This window comes from Beta vulgaris, chromosome 3 (assembly GCF_026745355.1).
Source record: "Beta vulgaris subsp. vulgaris cultivar EL10 chromosome 3, EL10.2, whole genome shotgun sequence".
In the NCBI taxonomy this organism is placed as follows: Eukaryota; Viridiplantae; Streptophyta; class Magnoliopsida; order Caryophyllales; family Amaranthaceae; genus Beta; species Beta vulgaris.
In genome coordinates this window covers 51,787,652-51,806,577 of record NC_079204.1, presented here as the reverse complement: position 1 = coordinate 51,806,577, position 18,926 = coordinate 51,787,652, and the positions used below count along the sequence as shown (strand labels likewise).

Genomic DNA, 18,926 nt, shown 5'->3' with positions numbered 1-18,926 from the left:
ACATATTAATAAACTAGTCTTATATGCATGCATGCGAAAACATATAGAAAGAAAATTAATTGCGTAATTACATCCTAAAATAGTATTAGCTAATAGATTAATACCCTACACAAGTTTTTTTTTTTAAAAGAAGAGGATTTCAACTTGAGAAACCGTTATTTGATAAGGTCCCTAATTGGCCGATCTATGATAAAAGAGGTGATTTCATTCCTAAAAAATTGACCAATAAATTTTTCGCACTAAACACTAAAATTGAAAAAACACCATTTTATTAATAAAAATACAGAGTATAAATTTCATATTATTCTCATCGCTCACGGATTTCATATGCTTTTCAAATTGTATATCAAAAAAAATATCCAATACCCATTCAATTTTTCGTAACGTATCCACATCTGGTATCAATAAAGCTAGCTAAAGGAACTATTCATGTTTTAATTCATATTTTTTTCCTCTTTTAAAATTAAGATGAAGCGTCATACGAAATCGAAATCTTGAAATAATCTAAAAAGTGCCAAATATAAAAAAATAAGTAGACAATTCATCTCGAATATATCTTTATAAATTTTATTTTTTACAAATTCAATATTAAGCGATATAAATCTTTACCACGAGACCAAGCAACTTCCTCAATTTACTCAGCTTTACAATTTGCCAACCGACCAAAATTACGTAATTCTTTTTGGCACTATAAATAACCCCCCAAACCTTTTCGCTTGATCATAGTATTTGGTTTTAAAAACAAAAACCACAAAAACCTCGGCTTTGTAATTCAATTTATTTTCTCTCCCCTGAAAAAAAAAAAAACGAGGAACACTAGTGATCACTAACCACCTTTCTTTTTTCTTCTCAAATTAATCCAACCCCTTAAATTTTTGTGTAATTTCTTGCAACAAATTTTCTGGGTCGGTTTTTTTTTTTTGCAAAAAAAATTCTGGGTTTTGTGTTTTTTGGGAAGAATTTGTTGGTTTATGGATAATAATTATAGTTACCGGAAGAAACCAAAGGAGAAGAATTTTAATGGTGATTCAAGGCAGAGATCACAGAACAACAGGAAGTCTTCTTCTAGCAACGGTAATTTGTCAGACTTTCTATTTTTCCTGTCTTTTTTAATTCTCTCTCTTTTTATAGAATTTTTCTATATTTTTTTTAATTAATTACTTTTTTTGGGTGTCAAAACTTTAATATCAGAATTGCCCAAAAAAATTGGATGTGTATTGTCTGAATTTATGCATGATTTTGATGGTTAACAATTTAAGTTAATGTATACTGAAATTAGGAACTGTGTAAATTCGAGTAAAATCACACTTTTTTGTTTTCTTGGTTAGAAAATTAGAAAATTATTGTTTTGGAGTATCTGATTTTGATATATGTGGTAGAATTTTCCTGATTTATGCATTAGTTTTTTTTTTCCTTAGTTTTTTGGTTGTTGAAAGAGCTAGAAATAAATTGATTAGAATCTTTTTATACACTATTTTTGGTATATTTGTTGTTTAATTTCTTGCAAACACCTAGTTTTGTCTGTTCTATAAAGTGTTGAATACTAAAAATACTTGTGAAATCAAGTATATAACTTTTATGATTGAGAGAGAAGGGTAAACTTATGATATGTAATATCAGTCTTTGCAATCACTCCACTATAATTTGGGAAAAGAAAAAGGAGCATAACTTGTACCATCATAAATCATCTTTTTGGAAACCCTAGCATAGTTAGGCATTAGTCATAGAGAATACTAAGCGTTTGTTCAGAAAGTTATCACTATATTGTTGTAGGGCAATTAAAATTGTTAGTTATTTAAGGTAACCTTCGAGGGATAATCATCTTGAGGGATCGCGTGTTTTACGCTTTAAGGTGGTGTTCTGTTCAACTTTTTTAGACTTGTATCGGAAATAAATGATTTCTATGATGATGAGACAATTCTAAACCTTGTTTTCAGCTAATTTTAAGTTGTTTGAGCTGTTAATGATGAACAACATAAGTTTCATACATCATATTAGAGTTTACAACACTGTTGTGGCAAGAGAAGTACAGTTGAATTATGTTTGCTTGAAGCAAGTATCATGCATTAGAATATAGTTTACAACACTGTTATTGGCATCCCATATTTGACTCTGAAAGTAGAAATTTGATATCCAATGAGGCTGAACTTGGACCACTTTTATGAATTCTTTCTCTATTAGTTAACTTGAAATAGTTGATCAGGTTTATCGGCCTGATCGATTAGTATATTGATTTGTTTCTTCTTTATAGAAAAACACTGTGCTAAGTTGTTCCAATTTGCTTTGTGTAGGTGGCCGGCAACAATCAGCCCTTTCATTGGAGAAGAAATTCTGTCTAGCTGTTGGGGGAGTTTCATGGCAAAAGGTGTTGGACACACAGAAGTACATGTTCCAGGACGAAAAGGTGCTACATTGGAAGGACTCTGCAGTGGAAGAGGCTTTTTGGAATGCCAAGAACCGGTTTTGGGCAAAGATGCTCGGCCATCCCTGTGACATAGAACTTCCAGATCCTGATATCTTCATTGACCAGATTGACTGGGAATGTGAGGTCGATGTCGAGCTCATATCGGACTTGGAGAAGAGAGATGATTCTGGGGAGATTGATCAGAAGAACTGTGGTATAGTTGTTGGGATTCCAGTGGTACCTGAGCAATATGCTTTCACCTCTACGGGATGGGGGGATGCTGAAGAGATGCCTGTGGTACCCGAGCAATATAAACTCCCCTCTGTGAATAAGGGGGATGCTGAAGAGATGGCTGTGGTACCCGAGCAATATGAACTGCCCTCTACGGGATGGGGTGATGCCGAAGAGGGAGACCCACAATCTAAAAATACGGAGAGGCATGATAGTGATGGGTATGATCGTTGGGGTGACAATGGTGTGAATCATGGCGAAGTTCCTGTGGTAACCGGGCAACATAAACTGCCCTCTACCGGATGGGGGTATGCCGAATACGAGGATCCAAAATTGGAAATTCCTGGAAGGCATGACGGTAATGGGTATGACCATTGGGGTGACAATAAACAACGTTGCTCGAATAATAGATGGGAGGATGGTTATGCATATGTCAATAATGCTAAGTTTAACCATGAAGAAAATTATAGTAGGCATAATGGTGGATCGACATGGAATTACAGGAATAAGCAGCAGCTGAATCATGGCTACAACAAGAAGGCAGATCATTATGGAGGTCAGAACACATCAAGGTTCAGGGTGTCTCGATTCCACCAGAATCGTAACGACCAGTCATCAATCGATGATTATGGAAGCAACAATAGAGGCAATTTTTCTAATGCTCAACGTCCTCAGAGCAAATGGAAACCTGTTTCAAGGCAATGGTAGATAATGAGTATACTGTAGAACAAATTTTGCAGGTGTTAAAAATGGTCCAGAAAGTAAAAGTTATGCGAGAAGTAGGCTATATTAGCGCGGCGGTTTACTGTTAATACACAATCAATTCTTTTGAGTAATCTATTAGGACCATAATATTGTAGATCTAGATGATTATACTAAATGGAGTAGTAGTACATATATATGCGATTTTTAGTAGGACATGCTTTGCATCTTGATGGCAACCAACTTGGTAACCTTCCTGTGTTATGTGTGATAATATAATATGTGGGTGAGTATCTTTTGTTAGCCTCCTTAGATTGATCATGGAAGATGTTTAGCAAATGACTTTTTTTTTGGGTTGGTTTTCGACTTTTGGCTTTTTCATCTCGTTAAACATTCAAAAAATATGTTTTATAAATGGCTTGATAATAATTTTTGACGCTTTTTTAAAGATGAAGCCGTAATACTCTTAATTATGTTCTTTCCTTCTTTTATAATCCGGATAAGTAAATTTGTGTTTGCCTGTTAAATTATATCTTCGATTTGAAATAATTATTTTATTTGACTTAATATGTCAAACAATATACGATGTCACTAATGTTGTTATTAAAATATAGAAGTGTAACTTAGTTCTAATTAGATTCACCTTAAAATCTCAATGAAAATATTAATCCTTTATCTTTTTTGTTTGTTTTGTTTTCCTTCTTTAGATGTTATTGCCTCGTACTAAAATTGAGTATGGTGGATACTAATTAACATTTACTTCTTTGAGTCTCATCATTATTGACTTTCATCTACTTTTACTAATTTTTGGCTAAAAGTATTAAATTTCAAAGTAGTACATCGAAGATCATGAAATATTTTTTTTTTTAAAGGTAAGATGAAGTCCCTTGCAAGGAAGGAGGAAATTGGGGATTCCTCCTTGCAAGGGGTGAGACTTGATCCCTTCACATCTGGAATCGAAGATGATACCAATACCACTAGGCTATTATCTGCTGCTCAAAATCATAAAATAAATAGAGACGAAGAAAGTATACAAAAGTAAAACTCGTACATCAAATACTAAAAAGAAAATCAAACACGACGATTATTTGAAGATGATGAAGATAGCAGAAAAAGTCTTGCTATTGATCCAAAAGATAAATTTTATATTTGATCTTTGTCATAATTTTGGAACCCATAATAGTAAGAAAAAAAGCTGGTTTGAGTTGCCTTCAAATAAATGCAGTATCACATTTTTATGAAGCAATCAAGCACCAACATTTTCTGTTAGCTAGGCTCTCCTTGTCAATCAAACATAAAACATATACCAAAGAATATCCCAATATATCTCATGCTTGCCTTAACAAAATGGGAAACAAAAAATTAATCCTTTGGAAGTACACTCTAGTGATTTTACTATTCTACCCCTATTAAACATAGGCAACAAAACAATCAATTTTACCTACACATACATTTTGGCCCTTTTGGGGTTACTCTCAGAATAATGTACTCTACCAAACTTAACCAAAACTATAACATATGATATATTCTTCTTAGAATAATAATGTAATGAGAATGGAGGGGCAAAATGGGAAACCATGCAAAATATTCTCTCTCCTCTCCCTCTTCCTCCTCTTGCATACAATGTTATGTTTTGTGGGAGTACTGGTGGTGGTGGCTGAGCCAAGGACAGTAAAAAATCTTGAGGTGCAGAAAGATTTACCATTCAAGATTTTACTGTTTGCAGACTTGCATTTTGGTGAGGACGCGTGGACAATGTGGGGCCCTCTTCAAGATGTTCATTCTACCAAAGTTATGGCTTCTATTCTTGATCAAGAGAAACCAGGTGAGCTCTGAGGTGATGATCCCACATGTTTGTATTTGTACCTCTCTTTTACTTAATGCTCTTTAATTTTCTTTATTCATTATTTCTGTTTGTTGTTGTTGGTTGTTTTTCCAAATTGTTCTAAGCATGTGTTTAGTCATGATATAGTAACTCCGTTTCATAATACATGCATCATTTATCTTTTCGGAATGTTTCACAAATCACAATATATGCAATATTTCATCTTTTGGATGTTTTAGAATACATGTATTCCTTTAAAACATAATCACATGGATTTGAATGCAATTATATTACAACCACTCTTTGCTCACACTTAATTTGTGTGTCATATAAAATCGGTATATGAATTGTGAAACGGAAGTAGTATATGTATATATAATGTAACATGAGACATCATTAGCCCTAAAAGGAGAACTCGTTGATGTAAGAATACAAGAGAGAAAAGATCTGAAAAATTGTTTGGAGTATGAAATCTAAGAGAATTGATTAGAAAATTGGGCTATGCAAGAAGAATTTGTTAAAGATAAAAGACGACATACACTCTAATGTCTCTAATGGAACCCTGACACTCTATTTATGATATAAGATAGTATTTGCACAATATTTATATATTGACCCTTAGTGTTCCACTAATAGAATTGCTAACTAAAACCTACAAACGATTATGAGAATGAATTTTACACGATATAACTCTTATGAACAAATGATGTAACTCTACTGAAAAAGTGACATAACTCAAAAAAAGTGAATATTAGAAGAAAAAAAATTCAAAAAGAAAATTTAATTTTTGGGCTCAAATTTTTTTAAGAGATATAACTCTAATGAACAATTGTTGTAACTCTAACCCAATTGTGCGGTTGAAATTTATTATCATATGAACTCACTCCTATATATATATACTTCCTCCGTTTTTTATTAGATGTTACACTTTTCAAATCACGAACTCCTAAGTAATTTTTGGAGAGGAGAGAGATAGAGAGAATGAAAAATAAAAGGGTCCCATGTGAACATGTGATAGGAGAGAGATAGAGAGAAACTATTACCCAAAATAAAAGTGTGACATCTAATTTAAAACTTCCTAAAATAGAAAGTGTAACATCTAAAAAAACGGAGGAAGTATATATATTCATATTTTTGTGGTGTATAGAAAGTTACAAAAGTTATTGACATAAACGAAATTCGATTAATTCTTCATCTATGAAAGAAACTAAATTTTACTCCCATTTTTTTAAAAAATATGTCCATTTTACCTTATACATTGTCCTCTATATTCTTAACAGATGTATCATATACCCGTTTCATGTTGTAGGTATATCCGTACTCAAATTTGTTCAACCAAACTTAACTACCCAATCTTAATTGGATATAAACTCATCATAAAGACGCCTATTAGAGCCTTAGAGTTAGAGGGACAAGCACAAGACTTTACTGGGCTTCTGGGCCTAGAATGGGCAGGCTAGTAGGGCACTATAAATACAATGATCTAAAAATATTATACTTCTATTCATTGTCAAACTAGTATTTGGGTCTGGGAGTGTCTTGGATTACATTTTTTTTCAGAACTTGATATGTATTTTTTTCAATTCGCATCAAATTATAATAAAGAAAATTCAAAATTTAAAGGTACATATATAATAATATGGACATTTAAAGCGTAATTTTGCTATAATAGCAAGATGTCACGTGTTCAAATCTTGTTGCAAGCCAATTTATTTTTGATAGTTGACATGAGTACGTGACATATATATAGAGTCTATACACATGGCTAGTATAGATTTAGATGAGGATTACATGCAATATACTAGTATATTGTTTGGATCAGGTTTAATTGAGATTAATTTTGTCTCTATCAAATTTGCTAACACATTATTTGTAGTTTTGGTTTAATTCTAGTTCCATCAATTCGAGCCATATTTCACTCTATAGTCTATAGTTGTCAGTTGATTAGCTTATTACAAAAATCAACTCAAAATTAATCAAATTAATTTTTCAAGTTTGCATCTGATTTGGTCTTATTCTGGTATGAAACGTAGTTAAAATCAGATTTATCTAACTCAAATTGGGTATAGTTCAATAGTTGGGTATATGTCAATTTTTGCTAGGTTTATTAGACCACACTAGCTTTTGGTGGGGGGTATTTCATTACTTGCTGCCAGGCCCAATGCCAATATCTTTGTCTCCTGAGCATCAATCCTTGTCTCAGTAGTCAGTAGATAGCTGGGCTGCAAAGTAGGCCTTTCTCTACTACAATAAAGTTCGAATTTTCATCTAGCTAATACTAGGACTCATTAATAGATTAGGTTAATGATAAATAGGTTGAATATGTTCCAACTCAAACCTAACTAGTTTATTAAACGGGTTGCAAAACTCAATCTTGACCTGACCAGTTTATTAAACGAGTTACCCATATAACCCATTTACATATTTAGTACTGTTAAATATTTATTAAAATTTATTAGTTTTCAACAATAAATTCACATAAAAGTATGCATGATTTGATTTTCTTTCAATTTTTGTGTTCCACAATTAGTATTTTTAAAATTTTCACCAACTTTAACACAACTTTTAGGAAATTTATATTTTAATGAGTTAAACAGGTCAAACCAGGTTAATTTCGAGTTGAAAATGTCAACCTTAACCTAACCCATTTAATTAAATGGGTAAATTGTATCAACTCATTTACTTAAATGGGTCAAAAATCTCAACCCAAACCTGCTTATATCAGGTCGGGTTGGGGTTTGAAAAAAAGGTTGGGTCAGTTTTTTTACCGCCCTAACTACTTCTCCCTCTTATTAATTTATCAACTTCTTCAGATATAGAGTTTTAGAAGAAATAGTATGTAGATCGAGAAAGATAAAGTATTAATTTGTTAGAGGGCTAAGAGAAAGAATGATAGTGATAATTGAATAATGATGCTTTATTATGCAAGAGGAGATAACCAAAAAAATTTCCCGAAAGCAAAAGAAAATGGTGAAAGCTACTTTTGAAAAGTACAAATTTAATATAAATATTTGAGGAGAGAGTATATGGGTGTAGAGATGAGTTGAAAAGGTAGGGAAACATAATGAGAAAAGTTACCATTTTTTAGATAAATTGAGAGTGCGTAGATAAAAAAGAAACGGCCTAAAAAGAAAATTGTGCAGATAAAAGAGAATGGTCGTTATTACTCTAATATGTAGTTGCTCAGCTAAAAGAAACTAGCTATCAATTCAAGATAGTCTTGTAGATTTGTACCTTGGTGAAACCTATATGCATTACCACTTTTATGCTATCTCATAACTCAAATCGTTTTGATAGTTGTTAGAGATATGAGATATAATTAGTATCGGAAAATATATACTGATTATATCTCATATCTCTAACAATAGTGAAGCATGATTGTGATTATATCTAGAAGACTAGAAGTCATTAAGACTCATGAGTTAGTATTAGCCTCGTTTATGGATGAGGTAGTCGGAAAGGCAGGTAGCTCAAGTTATAAACGCTTGAATTGCACAACAACTTTATGACTAGGGACAGTATAACTATTATAAGGCCAAAATGATAGGCCAAAATTTTTGTAGAAGAGAAACAACAGGGTTAAAAGATGCACGTATGGTTGTGTTTTACATGTGTTCATGTCTATCTCCCATTGCTAATCTATCGGCCTGCCTGTTATCGATCCACAACCTGCATGGGTCGGCTTAGCTTGGCTAATTAAGGTCGCTGCTATTGACTCACACTGAGCCCACCAATAACAAAGTCTAGTTAATGCATATATGCTACTGATATAGTTAATTTCAGGACTTGAAGTGATCTCTTTGAGATCTTCTTTTTCTAATCTAAGAATGTGGATGCAGACTTTGTAATATATCTAGGAGATGTTATCACAGCTGATAATATACCGATACAAAATGCAAGTCTTTACTGGGATCAAGCGCTCGCACCAACAAAAGATAGGTGCATTCCTTGGGCTAGTGTTTTTGGTAACCATGATGATGCTCATTTCGTGTGGCCAACAGAGTGGTTTTCAGATAGTGGGATTCCCCCTCTGAAGTGCTCGTCAGTGAGTTCACCATCTTCAGGTGATCAATCTTTCAAAGATATGTCAATTTTGTTCTTTGATTTACTGACCACTTTGTTATAGTAGTAACATTTTTCACTTGCTTTGTTTGTGTTTCATGATTATCACTTCAATATATAACTTTTATCTAAATTTTTTAGCTTTTACATGGGCTTGTATTTCCCTCTACATCATGTACAAATAAAAACTTATATGAACTTAGGTGGTTATGAACATATATTGACTTATTTTATAACTAGTCCGAATTTGTGTTTTCTGAAGTAAGTCAAAATAAGTTGAACAAAACACTACCTTAGTCGTGAATTAAACTTGGATAACCCTTATGGAAACTAATTTTTACAATGTGTAAAGAGCAAAGGCTTAGTCTTGCCATAATCAAGCAAGAAACATCACTGTTTGTGGTTCATCTTTGTAGGGGAGGACAATTGCAGCTTCATGGGTACAACACGTTTACAATTGATGGATCGCGACACTAGAAACAATGCGTTATCATTTTCCGAGAATGGTCCAAGAAATCTATGGCCTAGTGTGTCTAATTACGTTCTCAAAGTTTCATCGTCGAATGAATCAGAATCATCACCAGTAGCTTACCTATACTTCCTAGATTCTGGAGGAGGGTCTTATCCTGAAGTCATATCAAATGCACAAACAATTTGGTTTAATAGCACATCTCAAGAAATCAATCCTGACTCAAGGTACATAAAATTTTATGTGCTGATGATTTTGGTCATTATTTATGTTTTGGCCAGTAACTCAGATGATGACAGACATGTAACACTTTCATACAGGGTGCCTGAGATAATCTTTTGGCACATTCCTAGCAGAGCTTATGAAACTGTGGCACCGTCTGGTGTGATAAATAAACCTTGTGTAGGATCAATAAACAACGAGAGTGTGGCTCCTCAAGATGCTGAGCTCGGAATCATGAAGGCCTTGGAAGCTCGGCCTTCAGTTCAGGTATGCACCATATATCAACTACAATCTATCTTGTAAATTCAGGTTAAAATAGCCAGTAATCGAACTTCCACTACGAAATTAATCTGTACTGGTGTTCAGTGTTCACTAGCATGTAAGTTCTATTGACTATCAATCTAAGAATAATATCAAACAATAATAGAATATCAAATAATAAAGCAAGAAAATCACACCAGAAACTTTTTACGTGGAAACCCAAGAACTGGGAGAAAAACCACGAATATGCACTAGGAATCGATGAACGTTCAAGAAAGATTACAAAAAGTGCTCAAGATCTCTCTCTATAGCCTTTTCTCTCTCTAAATGTGTTTTAATGATGAAGAATACATTAATCCCGTAATTAGGGCACCTATTTATACCCCTACTAAGCAAAACCGGAAAAAAACGCATCCTCGATAGGTGCGGGCGCACCAGCCCTTGGTGCGTGCGCACCGCACCTGAGTCTTCTGCCGTCAGTTTCGTCAGTTTCGCCAGTTTTTCGTAAAATAGTCATAACTTTCTCGTTTCTCACCGGAATTGGACATATGACCTATCGTTGGAAAGCTCTCGGAACAAGCTATCACTTCCACTTTGAATCACCTCAAAATCATTTATAGATTGAAAGATATGTCCATTCAAAGTTCGCCTTATGCCCATATGACGTTTTCCTTTACGCAACCTCATCTCACACCCATACACCTCCATGAGCTCCATATACTACCATATACCCAACAATCTCCCACTTGGAGATAGGTGTAAGTGAAGAAAACTTCATACCTTCATCATCCTCTCATTCATCATCCTACACACAACTCCCACTGCAAAAGCAATCTCTAGTCGTGTCCAAACCATGACATACATCAAGCATCCCATGACAACATCTCCTCTACACCAAGGAAACTAACATTGAAGTTTGCACCAACTCCAATTCAAAAGACATCAAAGTCTACACCGACTTTGATTCTTAATGACTAAACTCCAAATCATTGCACAATCACTCCATGAACCTACACACCCTCCTATCCCGAAGGTCGGATCACCTTAGAGACAAGTACAACCAAATGAAGATCCCTTCCTCGACAACTAAAGAAGATAACCACTTCCTCTCCAACCAAAGAAGCACATTGAAATCTCATCAAACTTCAATAAAACTAATTACCACCTAAGCCAAAGAAGCTTCTCATTGTTCTAAAAGCAAACTCACATTGCTCCCACTCGAACAATACACCCTTTGTTCCACTTAGGATTTCCGGCACAACATGCTTGTGTGCCGTCCTTCACCTTGTGTGCTTACCGGTCAATTTGCCACCGGGATACCGCTTCACCACGGTTCTCATTCCTTGGCCCACTATCGATAGTTTTCCGACCAAACGACACTTTACATGAAGTTCTCATCCCAATCTCAGATCCCTTTGTTGTGCTCCCCATGGTGTAAAGTGTTCCACTCCTTGCCCCACGAGCTATGATCATTGCTCCCTTGACAATCTTCCAAGAACCACCATCAAACACAACCTTGTAACCCGATGTAGCAAGTTGGGCTACTGATATCAAGCTTTTCTTCAACCTTGGGATAAACTTGACATTTTCAACTCCAAGAGCCACCATGAGTGAGTTTCACACTCACATCACCTTTCCCATGACTTCCACTGCCTTGCCATCCGCAAGGTAGACCTTTTCAAGTTTTCCGGATTTGAAATTCCGAAACAACTCCTTGCATGGTGAGGAATGATGAGAAGAACCGAATCCAAGACCCATGATCCCGAGCACCCAACCAACTCTTCCTGATCATCCATGCTTACCATCAAAGCATCGAATCGTACTCAGAAATCAAGTTAGTTGATGCATTTTCTTCATTATCACTTTCTTGAACCTTTCTTCCCTTTCCCATTCACTTTCTTAGGACAATCTCTCTTTAAATGCTCTTCATTACCTCACCCCCAGCAAGTAACACTAGTCCTGCCTTTTGACTTACTCCGGTCCCCCTTTGACTCCGATTTTCCCTGAAAGTTCCTCCCTTTTCCCCTCCCTCTACCTTCTGCACTGTATGCTCCAGATGATTCTCCACTCTCCTTCCTTCGAATGCTCTCACTCAAAATCAGATCACGGACAACATCATAAACCAATTTCTCTTTACCAGAGGAATTACTAACAGCAGTTACAACAGTTTCCCAAGCAGTAGGTAAAGAGGACAACAAAATTAGGGCTTTCACTTCATCCTCAAAGGCAATATTAACCGAAGATAACTGACTTATTAATGAATTAAATTCATTAATATGTTCAGCAGCAGAACTACCATTATTCATCTCTAAACCAAACAAACGGCGCATCAGATATACCTTATTCATTGCAGAGGGCTTTTCATACATATCTGACAGTGCTTTGATCAATCCAGCCGTTGTTTTGATATCCTTGACATTGAACGCCACAGTCCGAGCCAATGTCAAACGCACCACCGCTAGTGCCTGTCTGTCCAGTACTTTCCACTTAGCCTCCTCCATCTCAGCAGGCTTTTCAGACAAAGGTTGATACAGATTTTTCTGATATAAGATGTCTTCTATTTGCATCTTCCAATATCCAAAATCTGTCCCATCAAACTTCTCAATTCTAATCTTTGAATCCTCCATTGTTAATTATTCTAGATCTAGACAATAATCAAACCTAGCTCTGATACCACTTGTAAGTTCTATTGACTATCAATCTAAGAATAATACCAAACAATAATAGAATATCAAATAATAAAGCAAGAAAATCACACCAGAAACTTTTTACGTGGAAACCCAAGAACTGGGAGAAAAACCCGAATATGCACTAGGAATCGATGAATTCAAGAAAGATTACAAAAAGGCTCAAGAATCTTCTATAGCTTTTCTCTCTCTACAGTGTTTAATGATGAAGAATACATTAATCCCGTAATAAGGGCACCTATTTATACCCCTACTAAGCAAAACCGGAAAAAAACGCATCCTCGATAGGTGCGGGCGCACCAGCCCTTGGTGCGGGCGCACCAGCCCTTGGTGCGGGCGCACCAGCCCTTGGTGCGGGCGCACCAGGCCTCAGGTGCGGGCGCACCTGAGTCTTCTGCCGTCAGTTTCGCCAGTTCTTCGTAAAATAGCCATAACTTTCTCGTTTCTTACCGGAATTGGACATATGACCTATCGTTGGAAAGCTCTCGGAACAAGATATCACCTCCACTTTGAATCACCTCAAAATCATTTATATATTGAAAGATATGTCCATTCAAAGTTCGGCTTATGCCCAATATGACGTTTTCCCTTTACGCAACCTCATCTCCACACCCATACACCTCCATGAGCTCCATATACTACCATATACCCAACATAGCATACTTTAGGAAATTAAGGGACTTAATACTTAACATTATACATGGTTTTCTGTTTGTTCATATACACAGGCGGTGTTTGTGGGTCACAACCATGGACTAGACTGGTGTTGTCCTTACAAAAAGTTTTGGCTTTGCTTTGCGCGGCACTCTGGTTATGGTGGTTATGGAAGTTGGGCTCGAGGAGCACGAATACTCGAGATCACCGAGAAGCCATTCTCTCTCAAATCATGGATTACGATGGAGGATGGTGCTGTACATAGTGAAATATGCTTGAGTTCTTGATGATGCTTATTTGTCTCTGGTTCATTATACCAAAAAACATTACAATTAATAACTACTCCCTTATTTCTAATTTGATTGCAACACTTACTATTTCTAAAAGTTTTGGTATTACGTTCATGCAAGAACATGAATTTGGCCCACTTAGTTCACTAGCACCAAGCCCATAAACAGGCCCATATAATTAGTTATATGCAAATGTTTGATATTATAGAGCCTTACTCTTCCCATATGGGACAATTGCATAATTGAATAACATATGTTGGAAATAACTCCAACACCTTAGGTATCCACTATTACAAGCTATCAAAGTAGATCACATTACAAATTTAAATTAAATTATATGGTACAGAAGTTCTTTTGAGTACTACTGCTTCAATTTTTCAATTTTATCTATCAATGATCCTCAATAATTTATTGCAAATCATCAAAAGTAAAAAAAAAAAAATCATCTTTCTTTTCATCGGTTTTGATTTATATTGATCGACTAATCGACATCTCGAAAATCGAACTAGCTAAAACACTAGTCTCATGTAATTGTTTCATGTAACTAGAGAGTATGAGACTTTTTTTTTTAATAAGATAAGAAGAAAAAAGGTTAGGAAACCCTCCGCATGAGGGGAGGGTATGAGACATATGTGGATAAACCACCACCCTATGTTCTAAAAATACGATAGCTTTACTGTTTTGTTTCATTGTCTTGACGAACACATTAACCAACTTTTTGGTAGATTTGTTTAGAAGTAGAACCTAAATTAATGGTTCTTTTTTCTATTACAATAGTTAATTATGTCATGTAACTTAATCATATATTACAAAAAGTCGACATAAAATTATTCAGAAAATGTACTCCCTCCATTTTTTAGATTCAACATATTGCCTTTGAGCACTATTCATCCAATACAATTTTATGTGTGATCTTGTTTGATTCGTCACGGTATACACTTTTCAAATATATATATTTTTTATAATTTTTACTTTTATACAATTAGAGATATTATAGGTCAAAGTTGTGACTCGACAAATGTGAAAAGTCAAATATTACATCTAAAAAAATGGAGGGAGTATCAAACACTTGGCTCGAAGAAATATCCATGAATGAAAAACCTAAAAGAAGTTGCAACCATTTTTTCTACAAAATATTTAGCTATAATAAGATGAATGAAATAGACAAATAGTAATGTAAAGACTTGGAATATGAATGAAGCTTTGAGTAGTGGCAAAAATCATCTTTCGGCTCTAAGTCATTAGATCCACCCTGGCCCTGAAGGACATTGAACATAATATAAACTAGGAGCTGCTTTATTTAATAATTAGAATCTTCTTTTGTATGAATAACAAACTAATAATTCTTAATGATGAGGAGAAGTGTGTGTAATTATGAAGATAAATGACATTGATTTCTGACTGCATGCATCTCTCAATATTTCTTGCCCATATTTTGGGGTCCATATGATCATGAGCTTCCAAGTGATGATGACAGAGTCTTGATCATCTTAGCCTAATTAGCCTTTTTTTTTTTAATAAAATAAGAAGGCGTCCTAACCGGACCGAAACCTTGCACAGGTCAATCCAATCCGAGTTTGCAGGTAAGGCTCCTTGGGAGTAAGGCTCCGTTTGGTAGGGCGTAAAACATTTTCAGTGTAAAATGATTTTCATGGAAAACAATTTACAATGGAAAACACAATTCCAAAATTAGTTTTCCGTTGTTTGGTTCGATGTAAGAAAAATGATGAAATGAAAGGAAAATGAAAGGCAAAGTAAGGAGGTAGTGAGAGGAGTGTACAAGAGAGAGAAGGAAAATAGTTTTCCCTTCATTTTGAAAGGAAAATGGTTTTCCATTATTGGGAGAGTAATTTTACCCCAAGGGAAAATGGTTTTACACTCTTTTGCCAACCAAACAATGTAAAACTGAAAATAGAGGAAAACAGTTTTCCGAGAAAACGTTTTACGCCCTACCAAACGGAGCCTAAGAGAAAAAGGTAAGGGAAAATCTCCACCTCCAAAGTGCCTCTAGTGGAATTTGATCCCACATAAGATACAAACCAAACCATTAGACTAAGTACTACTTGGTTCTTAGTCTAACTAGCTAGCTACTAAATTCCTTGAAACAAAAGGCACTTACCTAACCTTTTACATGTAATAGTACTATTTTTTCAATTTCTAGATTTAAATTTCATATGCATTGATTACCCTACTTTTGAATGCATCCAAATGTACGATTGGTGTTTATTCGTATCAAACTCAATGTTGTTCTCACCTTAGATTCTTGTAGACTAGTTATCCCCCTACTATAAGATTTGGTATACAAGTATGGAAACAAAAAACAAGGTTTGAATGAGATTCTAGTTGCTAGTGTTTAAGTTAGTCAACTCTCTAGAATCACCAATTATAGGTTGATATGTTTTTAGCTAAGTTTCTCCTAGAAATTGAATTAGACATAGTAAAATCGACTTATTTTCATTTAGTTTAATGAGATCTAATTAATTCCAAAGGTGACAATTAGATCAAATTGATCTGAACATGTTGCACAACTAACCAGATCGACTAATAAATTACACCTTAATTGACCTCAACAACATATGATCCAAATATTAACAATTTCATTGTAGTCGAACATGATTATACTTTGATATAACAACATAATTGACGTTGAAATAACGTGTGATTTTGAATATCATTGAAAGAAAGATCTTTTGAGAATGTGACTAAGACAATTCTTTTTCATCTTGACTTTTGCTTAGTAAATTAGATTTTTTATTTTTTGGATCATTGCTTAGTAAATTAGTTTTGATAAGCATAGACTTTTTTTTTCTTTTTGGAGTGAAAGCATAAAATAATTTTGAACACTAAAATTAACAATTGCGCAAGATAATAATACTCATGGATATGCAAAATTATTCCATCACAAATCATTTTTAATCAGCAAAAAAATAAACTTTAATCAATCACTATCAGTTCAATTCAATATATAATAAACCAGAAGTGCATGGAATATATAATTTTGACGTGATTGAAAACGAATTTCTATTTAGTTGACCTTTTCCATTCTCCAAATTCCTTTAGTTGTTACATGCAACTATGCACTGTTCACATCTCAATTCAATGTTCTAAAATTTGTCGTCACGAGATACTAATTTTCTTATGAAATTGGGACCTTGCATCAACTTTACATTGGTACCACATGAGAGAAAATTATAAACCATGAAATCAGTAGTCATACTTGCAAGAAAAAAAACATCCCATGCTTTAATGCCAAGGACTTTTGGGATGAGCAGCAATTGGTACAGCTCAAAAGACATCGATAGACCATAATCTATTGATAGATATCACATCATTTGCTCAAATATAGAATTATTGAAAATTTAATCAGAATTAAATTCACCCACAAATAAAAATACTCTAGTTAAACTTTTAGTGCAACATTCTTATGCTGTTGAACAACTAAAGTCAAGTCTCACTTTCAACTTATCTTAATCAACAATTAATGTCTAAAAATCAGAATGTGGGTCAAAGGATGGGATAGACTGAGACATTCACGTGTCTTGATTTTGTTAAAAAAGTATTAGAAAGTTTCTTTCAACTTTCAAGTACTGTGCCGCCCCACAATTTTAGAAGGCCTTGATCATGAGAAATGATAAACCTCTAACTGTTAGATGTTTGCCAAACATTTAACATTTATGTGGCAACATATAAGTAGTATACATGTCATTATATTCTTTATCCAAACAAATTACTTTTTCTAATTTTTTAAACTTGTATATCTCAAAAAATATATTTTAGAAAAAAATAAAAAATATACCGATATTCATATATTTTTATTCTCTACAAATAGACATCCATCTTGATATAATTTCATCATATTTTTTTATTTTACTCTTCTCTATCTCTTATTTAGATATGTAAAAAAAAAAATACGAACACTATCTGTTTATACACAAACACTATTGTGAGTTGCATAAACACTAGTTATAGTTACATGAACACTAGTTCTAGTAGCATGAACACTGTATATTAGCATCGGAATCTTCTGACAGTGTCCAATTAAAAAAATACGAACACTATCTTTATACATAAACACTATTTTTAGTTGCATAAACACTAGTTATAGTTACACGAACACAAGTTGTAGTAGCATGAACATCATATATTAGCATCGAAATTTTCTGACAGTGCCCAATTTTCGAGATTACTTTTTTGTTTGACTGATAACTTTTTTTTCATGTATATTGACAATTTTACCCCTGCTAGATGTTTATAAACATCTAGCAGTTAGAGGTTTATCATTTCTCCTTGATCATTGGATGTAATTGAAATTCTATTTCAACGAACTCATAATTATATCATCGAAGAGAAATAGTAGTTTAGTGGGGTACCATCTCAAATTTCAAGAAATTGTTCAGGGTTCGAATTCTTATGTTAATAATATGTTGGGACATTTATTTTTGGACTGTTTAGCCTTATACCCAGCTTCTGGTGTGTCCTGCAAGTTAATAATCTAGTTGGAGTAGGTTTTCGAACCAATTATCTTTCCTAATAATAATAAAAAATTATACCATCAAGTCTTATCATTCACTTATTGAGTTGGAAGCTTAGCTTACTCCTTTACCTTTGCTATCTTTATAGGACCAGTAAAGGTTGGCCATGGTTTTTTCTTTATTCTTGATTTCTTGGAAAGAAAATATAGGACAAGATTGTTTCTTTCCCCTCTCCCCAAATTAAATATGTAATCAAGTAAGCAAAAAATTTCATTTTGCAGTTTTCCAAATCTATCATGGCTGCTAAAATCACTTTTAATAATTCATATAAACAATTTAGGTGGAGTTTTATCCAATATGTTAGATTTGGAAAAACTCTTCAATTGGATTGATTATCATGGATCAATATTAGAGTTTATCTTGTAAGAGACCGCCTACTTTTAAATTAAAATTAGGCAATAGTAAGCCCAATATTAAAAAGAGAATTAGCCCGATAGTGACTAGGTTAATTTCTTTCGGTGACTAGTTTAATCCATTTAGTGATAAGTCTACTTTTATATTAAAATTAGACCGTCTCTTTTAATAATTTTTGTCAATATTAGTAGTTATACATCATAAGGATAGTCCTATACAAATTAAGAAACTAT

At 34.1% G+C, this 18,926-nt stretch overlaps 2 protein-coding genes across 3 annotated transcripts; both read left to right on the top strand.

The window, feature by feature from the left end:
* Positions 1-719: 719 nt before the first annotated feature.
* On the top strand, positions 720-3,534 carry LOC104889414 (hypothetical protein). Its single transcript, XM_010674630.4, has 2 exons — positions 720-1,074; positions 2,292-3,534. Exons 1-2 carry the CDS (start codon positions 972-974, stop codon positions 3,341-3,343), a joined length of 1,155 nt encoding a protein of 384 aa, XP_010672932.2. The 5' UTR covers positions 720-971; the 3' UTR covers positions 3,344-3,534.
* A 250-nt stretch (positions 3,535-3,784) lies between these two features.
* Positions 3,785-15,417, top strand: LOC104889413 (probable inactive purple acid phosphatase 16). 2 transcript variants are annotated; one of them, XM_010674629.3, is made up of 5 exons: positions 3,785-5,162; positions 9,002-9,226; positions 9,641-9,920; positions 10,014-10,182; positions 15,368-15,417. In XM_010674629.3, exons 1-5 carry the CDS (start codon positions 4,886-4,888, stop codon positions 15,392-15,394), a joined length of 978 nt encoding a protein of 325 aa, XP_010672931.2. In that variant the 5' UTR covers positions 3,785-4,885; the 3' UTR covers positions 15,395-15,417. The 2 variants fall into 2 exon arrangements, with proteins under 2 accessions (XP_010672931.2, XP_010672930.2); XM_010674628.3 differs by lacking the exon at positions 15,368-15,417 and adding an exon at positions 13,592-13,903.
* The last annotated feature ends 3,509 nt before the right edge of the window (positions 15,418-18,926 follow it).